Source organism: Urtica dioica, chromosome 3 (assembly GCF_054948205.1).
Source record: "Urtica dioica subsp. dioica isolate 48M chromosome 3, U.dioica_male_clone48M_v1_H2, whole genome shotgun sequence".
Taxonomy (NCBI): Eukaryota; Viridiplantae; Streptophyta; class Magnoliopsida; order Rosales; family Urticaceae; genus Urtica; species Urtica dioica.
The window spans coordinates 48,850,223-48,862,909 of NC_142758.1; the positions used below are offsets into that span (position 1 = coordinate 48,850,223).

The 12,687-nt window shown below is 36.1% G+C and overlaps 1 protein-coding gene and 1 pseudogene across 1 annotated transcript; both read right to left on the reverse strand.

The window, feature by feature from the left end:
- Positions 1-289: 289 nt before the first annotated feature.
- LOC149403411 (chaperone protein dnaJ 16-like) lies at positions 290-4,148 on the reverse strand. Its single transcript, XM_089609461.1, has 11 exons — positions 3,783-4,148; positions 2,886-3,009; positions 2,655-2,737; positions 2,402-2,513; positions 2,208-2,312; positions 1,902-1,952; positions 1,544-1,633; positions 1,335-1,443; positions 1,092-1,240; positions 957-1,010; positions 290-865 (listed from the first exon to the last, which is right to left on the reverse strand). Exons 1-11 carry the CDS (start codon positions 3,917-3,919, stop codon positions 635-637), a joined length of 1,245 nt encoding a protein of 414 aa, XP_089465587.1. The 5' UTR covers positions 3,920-4,148; the 3' UTR covers positions 290-634.
- A 7,524-nt stretch (positions 4,149-11,672) lies between these two features.
- LOC149403412 (uncharacterized) lies at positions 11,673-12,113 on the reverse strand (annotated as a pseudogene).
- Between the last annotated feature and the right edge of the window lie 574 nt (positions 12,114-12,687).

Below are 12,687 nucleotides of genomic sequence, written 5' to 3' on the forward strand. Positions count from 1 at the left end.
ATATATATATATATATATATACATATATATATATATATATATATATATATATATATATATATATGATTGTGAACTAGTTTAAACTTAAAAACAAAAGATATGCAAACAATATTTTATTTTTAATTTCAGAAAGCTTTCTGATTTTACATTATGAAATAATAGACGCAATAGTTCAGTCTTCAGTGTCATTAGAGTAGAGATCCTTATAATATTCAAGTAAACTTAAATTAAGGCCTACAAGTGTAGTTTATGAATAAGATACAGAAAAGATGAAGAGCGAGCATAAATATGATCCCATGGTCGTGACATTTTGTCATTTTCTTTTTCTCCCAAAATTACAAGCAATCCAGCGAGACCATAACCACAAATAAATCGCCTAATTTACATTTGTACTTTTGATAGAAACGCCGAAAAAAAAAAATAATAAAAAGAGAGAGAGAGAGAGAGAGAGAGAGAGAGAGAGAGAGAGAGAGATTACCAACCAAGACATGAATAGAACAAGAAAAGAATTTTACAGTAGAGAGCCATTGTCTCCAAGTCTCTAGACATGGCCATGAGAAGCTCCGGGGCAGTTTCAATTAAGTTGTGGTCTCCAATTCCGTCCGAAAAATTAAAGAAAAAAAAAAGAGCTGATTCAGCACGATTTCCTCTTGTCGACTTTTAAATGGATGTTGAACCATTTTTTCTTCTTGAGCCGATCTCGTGTCGTCGGTTTCTTTTCTCTCTCTGACGGAATCGCTTCTTCTTTATCTTCCTTGAACGAGCCCTTGTTCCGGCTCCTACTCGAACTTCGTTTGATCGGAGTAGGAGGAGCGGTCGTGTACGACGCGTGTATCTCGTTTCTTTGCTTTAGAAGGCTATCGATCTTCGTGTCAAAAAATTTAGATTAGTTAACCTCAAAAAATAAATAAATAAAAAGACCCACTAGGCCAAGACTAAACTACTAATTAACTCACCTCTTGCATTTCCTGTGCATAACGGCTCGTCATCTCGGTAAATTGGGCCAGAACCTGTTGAAACCGGACATCGATAAATAAATAAATAAATAAAATTAAAGACACGTATTGTAATGCTTCAGTGTCGAGTATTACCTCTCTGTATTCGGTTTCGAATCTCGAGAGCTCGATGCGTTTCGTCAGTATCTGCGCTTCTACGGTCTTCAAGCTATCCTTTTCTTCTGTGAAAGGCTCGGCGCATACGGCTTCGATCGTGTAGCTTGCGCTTTTGAAGAAATTGTCGCCTATAAGAAATTTTTCGGAGAATTGATATATATTGATGATTGAATATCAAGCATCGAAATTCAAGTTCTGTGGAAAACACACACACACACACACCATAGACGGCGAATACGTGAGTCCCGGCCTTCAGTTCACTTATCTCACATGGTTGAAACCCATCCAATTTTTTGAAGAAAGCTGCATCAGGGTCTTTTGCAGCAGTTATCTGGGACCGAAATGCGCAAAGAAACCAAGTTCAGGCGAAAACGAGAAGAAAAACAATAGAGTGTTTAAGCAATAATCGGAGTCGTTTACGAAGAGCTCACCGAATTCGTAGTTTGATCCAATCGGTAAACTGGGAAGCAAAGGAAATACATCCCTGCAGACGTAATCTTTCCCGTTTTCGCACTGTCCTCCTACGAGGAAAGTAAGTTATGAATGGGATTTTATTGCCAGGCAAACTCTCAATGCAACGTTGAGATGAAAATGTACTAATAGTCCTCTGAAAATTATAACAGAGCTATGAACATAGCAGTTACAAGAAGCCTCCTACAACCAATTTCTTAATGTTTCTGTTCGGACAAAGAAATGGTTTATAACCACTGAATAGCCCAGAATGCATAGACTACGCTACAGACTGACCAAAATAAAAGCATTGCAAAAAGAAGCAGCGTGATATAATACCTGTAGGGCAAGACTCAAACCGCTGTTCCCATCTCGATCAAAGTATAATAACTGGAAGAAGAAAATAAAAAGGAACAGTCAATGCATGACTCAGAAGAATTAAAAGTGTTATTCATCACACATCAGCCAAAACGTCTCAAGGGATTAATTTTTTTTTTTTTTAAATTCAGACCTCTTGGATCATAAACTACGGGCCTGGCCGCTATCAGTCTTTCGAAAATCTATCAACATAACCGAACAAAGCTATGAAAAAAAAAAAAAAAATTACTAGACAGCTTGGGTTTGACATATATTCTATTAGTCAACCTTGAATTTGCTTTTGTCAGATGAATGAACTCGGCACACAAATCCAGCTTCTGCCTCCTCTTCACTAATTGTAACAGAGTAAAAGTGAGCACATTGCTTCTCGACCTGTTAAAAAAACATGGGAAAATGGAAATGGAGATTAAGCCCTAGAGACGATAGATAATAGAAACTCAACAGCTTATAGAACACCAAACCTTTCTAGTCATGGGCTGTCCTAGCTGAAGTGGGCGAAGAGAGACCGTGCCATTTAGTGCCTCCTCTAATACAGTTGCTGAGACTGTCGTCTTAATTGGAACTCCAAGCTTACTATTAATTACCGAAAAAAAAATACATTAAACACCCGAAATGTGTTTACTTTTGGACACGAAAAAATAAAAGAGTTAGAGGGAATTACATTAAGAAGAAGAGAAAGAGAGAGAGAAAAATGATATCAGATAAAAATCTAACCTGAAAATCGCTGCAAACATGGTGTTCACAGCTCCTAAACTTGAAAGATCTAGTTCTAGTTCTTGGCTCTCTGCTTCAACAGCCTGATAGAAGAACCCGATATCTGATTAATGATAAACATATGGCATGGCAAGAATCTCAAAGAAAAAAAAAACACTGAACTGATTCAACTGAACGATCTTGAAGAAACACAACTTCAAAAACACATTAGCATTGACATAGCTTTCATACCTCAAACCCAGCTGAATCGTACTGGCGTCGTTTATCAGGATCGGACAATATATTGTAGGAGAACGTCACTTCCTTAAACATATCAGATGCTTGAGGGTCGTTCGCATTCTTGTCCGGGTGGTATCTGCACCAATTTACTTTAAATAGCTTAAAGCAGAGCAACCTCAATTTTGAATCATTCGTCACCACAGAGACTCTTAATCTCCGTTTCCCTAACTGTACTAACGCTCACAGGCATTCTACTAAATCGACCATTGGAAATGAGAATTAAAGTACAACTAGCATAATTTAAGTACACATACAGATTTAGATGCATGAAGGTAATGTAAACAATATGCTTTTAGGTCATAGAAGTGCTCAAGAGTCTGATGTCACAGACAAGAGGTTTTCCTAAATATAGCTCTCACATTGTGAACTCGTTAGGTCAAAATGTTTGGAAAAGATCACAAAAACCTTTGTGTTTCTCATTCAAATGCTCTACCAGATGTCCTCAGATGGAAGTTAAATTTGTCGCCTAGCATAGCTATCACACTAAAGTAACTAAAATACACCAATTACAAATGCCTATGAGTAAAATTGTCACCTTTTTAAATAACCGACAAGATTAAAGACAATATGAGAGCCACTAACATTCAGCTATATATACCTTTGATATTACATATCTGTAGTAGTGTATCGATCTACTCTAATTCGCAAATGCAGAAAAAACCAGAAACATTGCAATTTATAGTCTCCAAAGATTTTTTTTTTTTCAGGGAGAAAAAGTTTCAATTATAATGAAATTCAAGCTTTATCTACAGTCACGGCACTTACACAGCTAAAATTGAATATAATCCATTTCCTCAAACACTTTAATAGTCTAAAAATAAAATAAAAATTGAAAAATCTAACACATACTTCAGTGCCATTCTCCGGTAAGCGCTCTTGATTTCCTGATCAGTGGAGTTCCGGGAGACTCCAAGGACTTCGTACGGATCCCGGCGGAGCGGCTTAGTTCCGCCGTGCTTCTCCGACTTCGATCTACTTCCCGGCATTTTCGAAAACCCTAGAAACAACCACAGGTAGAGAAAGGGAAAATAAACGCCGCGAAATTCTCAAACAGTTTCACGCGGAGCTGAAAAGCTTTGACCAAGTCTTCAAGAAGCGAATCCAAGGCTCCCGAATTCTCAGTCTTAGAAGACGATACAGGTCAGAGAAACTCCATTGTTGGAGCTTCGGTGTGAAAAGAGAGAAAAAAGGGGTGAGAAATTGGAGGGGAAATTAGGTGTTATATTGGTAATTTGCTTACTGTAATTGTAATAGATATTATTTTTTATTTTTTTTTTCATTTCAAAAAATATTTTAAGAGTTTTTTAAAAGTAATATCAGTTGCCGTTAAACTACGCGTAGTGCGTAGTGCGCACCGTGATGTCGACGTGTCAACGTTCTAAGCGAATTGGGGAGTGTAGTGTAAAACTGTATAGTAAATTCTATTTTTTTTTTTTTTGCTTAATAATTACAAAAAATTAGGTAAATAGCAATTTAAAACGTTTGACATTGTCGTACAGTCATCGTTTCGTAAATTTTAGATAAATAACCACAAAGATAACGTGGATTAGTCCAGGTATTTTATGCATTCCTGGTCTGCCTCTTTTTTTTATATTTGGAATTTTCATTTAAATTTTGAATTTTTTTGTTCAATTTTAAACGTTTGATTCGATATCCTTATTTTTTTGTAACAAAAATTGTGGATTACTATTAGAGATCAAATATGTTTGTAGTGTCGTTTATGTCTATAAAACGACAAGTTCAACAAGTTGTTTTTCTTTTATTTCTTTCATTGTATTTTCCTTTATTTTCTTAATGTTTCATGGTTATATAAAGCCATTTACTTGTACATTTCTCTTCAGTTTTGGAATAAACATTTTCACTCTCAATCATTCAAGATGAGAGTGAGTTTTTCCCGATTCTCAAATCCAATTTCTATCTATCCTAACCTAGAAATGTAATATGGTATCAGAGCGAAATTCCGCATTCGATTTCTAGGTTATGGAGAAATCCACTTCGTCCTCCCCGATTTCCTCGACGATCGGAAAAGATCTCCGACGCGAACCCGGTGGAATTTCACGAAGGTCAATTTTCTTTTACCTCCGAGTGTTCCGGTTATTTGGCGCCTCTTTTTCTCGATTTCAAGTTCTTCTCACCATCGCTTCATCGATGGAAGAAGCTTCATCGATGGAAGAAGCTTCATCGACGGAGACGCATAGGACACTCGGAGTGATTTTTATCAAGATTCATCACCGGTGATTTCAAGCCGTGTCATTATTCAAGAATCTTCTTCCGGCGAGTCCCGCCGTGTCAACATTCAAGAGGCTTCTCCGGCGAGTCCCGCCGTGTCAAAGCATCAAGATCTTCTTCGGGCGATTTTCCGTCGTGTCAAAGCTTCAAGATCTTTCTCCGGCGAGTCTCGCCGTGCCAATATGATCAAGATTATACTTCGGCAAATTTTGTCAAATCAAGACCCTTCTCCGGTGAGTCCTCGCCGTGTCAAAGCTGTCAACAGCTCCTCCGATCTCTCTCTGCGAGCCATCCATGGCCAACGAAGCGAAATCCGTCTCTGGCTCGAGTTTCAAGAGAAGAATGAGCGAAGACAAAAATCAAGAAAAATGTCAAGGGGTTCGGAGAATCGACGAGCTTCCGCCGCCGGCTTCGGCTTCGCCTCAGGATGCTTCGTCCAAATGGGTACGCGCAAGTCGGACTCTTTGGCCTCTGGCGGCAGCGAATTCGTAGCTCGATGGTCCGATTCGCAAAAACCCTCTCTTTTCTCAACAGCCTAAAACCCCAATTCTCTCTCGATCCCTCTAAATCCCTCTCTCTAGCATCACAATGGCTGCCGGAACGATCAGCCGCCTCAGTTCAGCAGCGCCGTCTCTCGCACGCCGACTCTTCGACGTCTCTGTCACGCGCCGAGCCTTCGGATCGGCCTCGGCGGCGCAGCTCAACGACGATTAGTTACAGGGGCGTTAGGTCGAACCAGAGCTCGCTGATTCAGTCTCGCCGTTTTGGAGAGAAAGTCGCGAGCGATTCGCAGTCGGACAGAGATCTTCTCGCGCAGCAATGGGTTTCTTCTTCGTCAAGCGGAGGTTTTGGGGGTTACCTTTTTGGAATGAGTGAGAAAATCGCCAAGACATCCTCAAATACTAACGATTTCAAGAACCCATCGCTGACGTGGATTATTGGGTTCCTCTTCATTGTCAGTTTTGTTCTGCAATTCCTGTTCTTCTTAGCGCACTCAAGGTGTTCGATAAAATGCCTCTGAGAGATTTTTTCCTCAAAACAAGACCGGTTCTTCACAAAGTCATTTTTTTTCTTCGTTCATTCGATCGAGGTCTTCTCCGAGTTGTCTTCTCCGATATCCAAGTTCAATCCAAGATGAACTTTCGGGAAAGTTCATCTTGCGGGGGTGTATTAGAGATCAAATATGTTTGTAGTGTCGTTTATGTCTATAAAACGACAAGTTCAACAAGTTGTTTTTCTTTTATTTCTTTCATTGTATTTTCCTTTATTTTCTTAATGTTTCATGGTTATATAAAGCCATTTACTTGTACATTTCTCTTCAGTTTTGGAATAAACATTTTCACTCTCAATCATTCAAGATGAGAGTGAGTTTTTCCCAATTCTCAAATCCAATTTCTATCTATCCTAACCTAGAAATGTAATAATTACATTATATATTATTATGTATCCAACAGAATAAGCAAACTTATTTTCAAATTTCAAGCGCTTTATTTTGAGTCTTCTCCAGCGAGCGCGAGACCAGGTAAAATTACCTCCATCTTTATCATCGTTGATATAAAAAATAATGCATCTTTTTTTCTTTATTAAGGATTCGGTTCAAATTTTTCTGACATATATATTCAAGCTTGTGAAGCTCGTCCATTTCCCGTTGCCGCTGATGGATTCTTCCTCGCTGAGCCAACAAGCCATGGCCTTGATTTTCCAAGTTTTGGTTTTTTTTTTTCTCTCTAGATTATTATCCGACGAGGTGGAGGGCAAGGGCTACGGGATCCGACGAGGCGAGTTGCGGTCTTTCCGATATATGACTGAGGCGAAGACTGCGGGATCCGACGAGGCCAAAGGCGAAGAGTTGAGGCCGAGGACTGCGGGAACCGACGAAGTCGATACCGATTAAGGTCTTCCCGGCATAGGTACACTGAGTCTTTCTAGAGAGTTTTGCGTCGTCTGTAAGTAGTTGTAAATTTATGTAAATAATTATAATCAGTTGTGAATAGTTGTACATGATAGTGTAAATATTTATTTATTTATTTTGCAATGAAAAAATCATTATATCGTAAATGGTCTACAAATTAAGGGGTTATTGAGCCTAATTGCCCCTTTAATTAATTCTCTATAATGAAGAGAGGGGCTTGGGTTCAAAATTAAGGGGTTGAATCATTATAGAGAATTAATTAAAGGGGCAATTAGGCTCAATAACCCAATCTCCATTTAAATAATAGACCAAGTTTTATTTTATTAAGAAAATAATTCACCAGCCCGAAGTTAATTAAATTAACTATTCAGTTAATTTAACTGAATATTTAATTTAATTAACTTCGATTTATTGAGTTATTTTTCTAATAAAAAGAAACTTGGGCCAAATCATTTAAAAAAGGTTGAGAATTGTCTAGTTACAACAAATATTTGTTAATTATAATTTTAAAAAGATAGTATATTGACATTGCAATCACTGGGATTTAAAGGTAACTTGACAATTTAACTATATGATCTAAAAATTGTGTTAATAAGTTATCTATATATTATGGTTATGGTATATGTATAACAATAAATGTTATGTGATGAAATTGATCTGTTTGCAAGTACTATGAATAGGCTTTGTTTTTTAGATATTAGGCAGTGTACATTACTCCTGCAACTTATGATAATGATAAAAAATAAAATAAAAATTATTATGCTCGTATTGTAATATGTTACAATTCTTTTTCTACATGAAGAAAACAACAAATGTTAAAAAAAAATGATAAAATGAAAAAATGTAATACTGTGGATTGTATTGAGACAGATAGAAACTTGCTGGACAAACCAAAGATAAAAAATTATTATAAAATATCTTTTGTTTTCTTAATTCTTAAATTTATAAAAATTGCATAGATTTGTGTAATGTGTTGGGGATAAAATTACCCAAGATAACTTCTTTCGCTCACGTAGCGAGCTAAACTAATGGCTTATTTGTAGTTTGTCTCATCTTTTCTCATTATTTTTATACAAATTTATCTATAGTTTAAAATTCTATTATATTCAGCATTTTAGCCTATTACAATGAATATGCCTTATATATATATCCATGATTTTTTTTTGCCAAAATTAAGTTTTTTTTTTGGACTGACATTTTTTTTTATCTAGTCCTCAATTTATTGACGAATTTCCAAAAAAAAAAATGTATACAAAATCGTTTTTTTATGAGTTTTTCGACATATAAAGAACTATAAATTTAACTTCTTTTTTTTTTTTTTTGAAAAATTACACGAGATAAACCACTTGAAACATGGCAATTGCAAACTAGCCCACGTTTGAACATAGTTTCAAATATAACCACTTTAGATGACGTGGCAATTAAATCAATTTTTTTCTTCCAATTTTACCCTTTTTTGCTTTAAACGATTTCTTAAATAATAAAAAATTAATAAAAATATTTGTCTCATTAAAACACATTTACTCTCTCTCTCTCTCTCTCTCATTAAAAAGGCTGAATGGACGTGAATGCTAATTATATATGACATTGACTCTTTTCTTCCTTAATATATTTGCAATGAGATCAACCATAACTGCTTAACATTTTCATGTGATTTTGTTGCTCTCACTCTCTTCATATATATAATAAATAATTGTATAGTATTATATATAAAGGCTTTGACGTACACACTTGCACAAAGATCTAAATTAAGAAGGCATATATTATTCATTGTCTTTATATCATATTCTTGTATTCATTTATCTTGTTAGTTGAGAAAATAAGACTTTTCTAAGCCATATGCACCTTGATCTTTGCAAGCCGCGGAAGACCGACGACAATTTCCTGGTGGGTAATTCGGCTTTAATCTTTCTCAATTCTGTTGTATATTTCTGTTAATTTTTGTAAATTTTTGTGTATATTCCTCCTGGTCGTTTGAGGCTCAGACCCACCAAATTCAATCTCTCTCTACAACTTTGCCATATTCAAGTTTATGTGTGAATTTTCTGTTTATTTTGGTTTAATTTATGTTTATTTATGTTAATTTCAGTAAATTTTTTTAAATAGAAACAAAGCTGAATTGGTCACAAGTCGAGCAACAAAAATGTCAAAGGTTGAGAAATTGATAACGGTGAAGCTTTTATGGCCGGATGCAGTGAAGATTTATTTTGTAATTTATTTCCAGTTATAATGTTGAGTGTTATTTTGTTGTCATTTATTTCTATTTTATTTTATTTATTTATTTATTTATGTACAGTAATTGTTTATTTAATGAAGGGTAATTTTGTATTTTAATATCCGTAAATTTCAAAAATTGGCTAGATTGAAAAATTAACCAAAACGTGGGTTAGATCTCAAAATCCACGTTTCAATTTGGCTATATTGCTCGTTTGTCTTTTTTTTTTTAAAACATAAATAAGCAGAATTTTCATAGCAAATGGGTCGCAAAATCAACAAAAAAAAAAAAAAATCCCTTCTGCATAGTTTAAACTTTAAACCAACAGTTTGGGTAAATCCATTAGTTATTCTAGGAGTAATTAGTTTTTTTTTTTCCTTCATTTTTAAGATAGGTTTTTTTTTTTTTGGTTTAAGTAATGATTTCAGCCACTGAATCATAATAGCAACATGACAAAGAGTGAGTTGGAAAATATTGTATTTACTATATCTATTTAAACACAACTTGACCAGCTAGACAATCCATTTTAGCTTTGCTGTACCAGGGAAGTAATATGAGATTAAAGGGAAAATAATAATGTCAATTGGCATTTGGTAATCATTTTTGTTTCCACCTTCAGTTTATCTTTATCTTATTGATTAATCACGTGCACAATAAATGAGAAAAAAAAGGCATAAATGAGTGAAGGAAATGAAAATACTTGCTTGTAAAATAATATATATATATATATACTGCTTTTCAAAAAACTGTGCAATCATTTGACAGTTTTTGCCCGATCTGGATTTGATGGCTTATATGATTGGTAAATGAACTCATATATGATTAGAATATATGGAGCTGAAATCAAGGTGATTTTAGAATTTATGTGTACTTTTGGTCTAAATCAAGGTGGTTTGGTGTTTATTTCGCAGATTACTTACTAATCAACCATAAATTAGTAAAATATCACCCAAATAAAGATAGATTTTTATAGTTTCAAAGGGTCCGCCATTTTTTAATTTATTACTTGGACGCAAAGTTTTCAAACATATAGTGGGCTGTGAAAATAATTTTTTTTTCAATCATTTTACACAAGTTTCATTAGAACATATCAATGTGAGAGTACTTTTTTTTTTTAACGACACTAAAGATTATAAATATGACAAAATTTAGTATTTATTTGCGCAAGCACTTCAATTCCATTGCTGTCTGTATCTGTCCCATGCAACGTTTTTTTTATTTTTTTTTTTTTTTTTTTTTTGTGTGTGTGTGTGTGTTTTTTACGATACTTTAGTCAAAGTTGGCATTGGGATATCTTTCAATATTGTAAGTGTTTAAAAAAAACAAAATTGCGAGAATTAAAAACACAGGTCATGGTCATTAGAGTAAAACTTTAGAGCGATGCTATGCGGCCCGATTCACGATTAGTGACGATCCACTCACGTGTTGACACGTGGCAACGAACTGCCACGTGTCAACACGTGAGTGGATCGTCACTAATCGTGAATCGGGCCGAAAATCAATTCTGAAAACTTTAACATGATAAGATAATTACTTATGTGGAAAGAAGCAACTTTTAACCGGTTTTTTACGGCTAAAAATCAATTTAAAAAATCGGTTAAATACATTGAGAGAGAGAGAGAGAGAGCGCCAGGGTAACAAATATGGGATTTCTTGAATAGTGAAGAAGAAAAAGAAAAAATTCAAATTGTTGAACTCTATTTTTCTATTAACGTAGAGAATATAAGTTTATATGTGTTGGACAAGTCAAAACAAATTCATAACGAACTTAACTGATGAGCGAAAAAAGAATGTAGCGGACTTGAAACAATATGCGATGAGATGAGTAACTTATAACCTATATAAATATGATAATGAACACAATGAATACATTTTTGATCAATGTGTGTGACTTCTTGATATTACTCTCTATATTAGTTACTGGAAAATTCAATTTAGAATATGTTCCCGCTATATCATTATTATTTGGACTATGATTACTACAATATATTGAGGTGCGTAGTCTAATCGATCGGCTATGACGAATTCGCGGAACAATATGATTTTTCTCTATAAATACTTTATGCTTCCATATTGTTTGTAAAGTGAAGAGAGAATTCTAAAACACCTCCGATTTGGTTCATGATGAATTTGTAGCGGCACTTAGGGCACGTTTGGTTGGAGGTAATAATGTAGGAATGGAATGGAAAGGAATGTAATGAAACTCATTATTTTGTTTGGTTTGCTAAAAATACTAAGAATAACCATTCTAATCCATTCAAGTTGAATCTTCATTCACCCATTTTCATTCCTCCCAATATATTAAGAATCCCTCATTCCCACTGACTCAAATCTTTATCCCGAAATTACCCATATCCATATTTCGAAAAAAAAAAAATTAGAGTCACTGCTTAACGGGATCTCGGTGGCGTACTCTAGATAAACTCCATCCCTTTTCCGACAGAAGCCGCTCCGCCGCTGTCAGAATCCGGTCGATCACGACCCGCCCGTCCTCTCCGCCGGCCCACGCCGACGCGATCCCGGCCCGGCCCACCTCGTCCTCGGGAGTCGGGACGTACGGCGGGTTCACGACCATCACGTCGACCCTCCCTCCGATCCGCGCCTCGAGGCCCGCCGCCACGTCAGCGACCACCGCCTCGGCGCGGCCCGCCACCCCGTGGGCCTCGAGGGTCTCGCGGGTCGCACGGGCTGCGAACGTGTTCGTGTCCGTCGCGAGGAAATGGGCTTTCGTGGGGCCCGATTCGTGGAGGATTAGGGCGAGGGAGGTTATGACGTAGCCGCTCCCGGAGCCCACTTCGAGAACCAGTGAAGTTGCATCAAGGTTTTTTCATTTTGAAAAAAGACATCTCTGATAATATAGAACCAGTGACAAGAAATTTCAATAAAGAAGACAAGGTTAATTTTGTCAATTTAACTTTCATTCCGTACACGTCAAAACCACAAACCAAACAAAGTAAAATAGTTTCCATTCCATTGCATTGTCATTACCATTATGATTCTCATTTTTATTCCAATTTAACTTTTGAACCAAACATGCCCTTAGAGTGAACCATTATAAACATGTGTGTTTGTGTCTTTTTCTTCTCATTTTGTGCGATTCGTTTTCTGATTTTAGGTTGGATTCATCTCCAATCGATCTAGGACTTCTTGTTATTACTATCTCTAAACACACTCATCACATAACTAGGGAGCAATTGAGCCACCGATTTTAACAAGACCTCTTTTCCGGCCCGAGAAAGCACTGTACTATCTCAGCTCTGAACTCTTCACTGAATAGCGTGTAAGTATTACTATGGCCAGCCTCTCGAACCCCCAAGACAGGACACACCTCCGATCTAATATCTTCTGTCATATTATACTAAAAAAGGCTGATGATTTCGATAGATTTACTCGCTGAC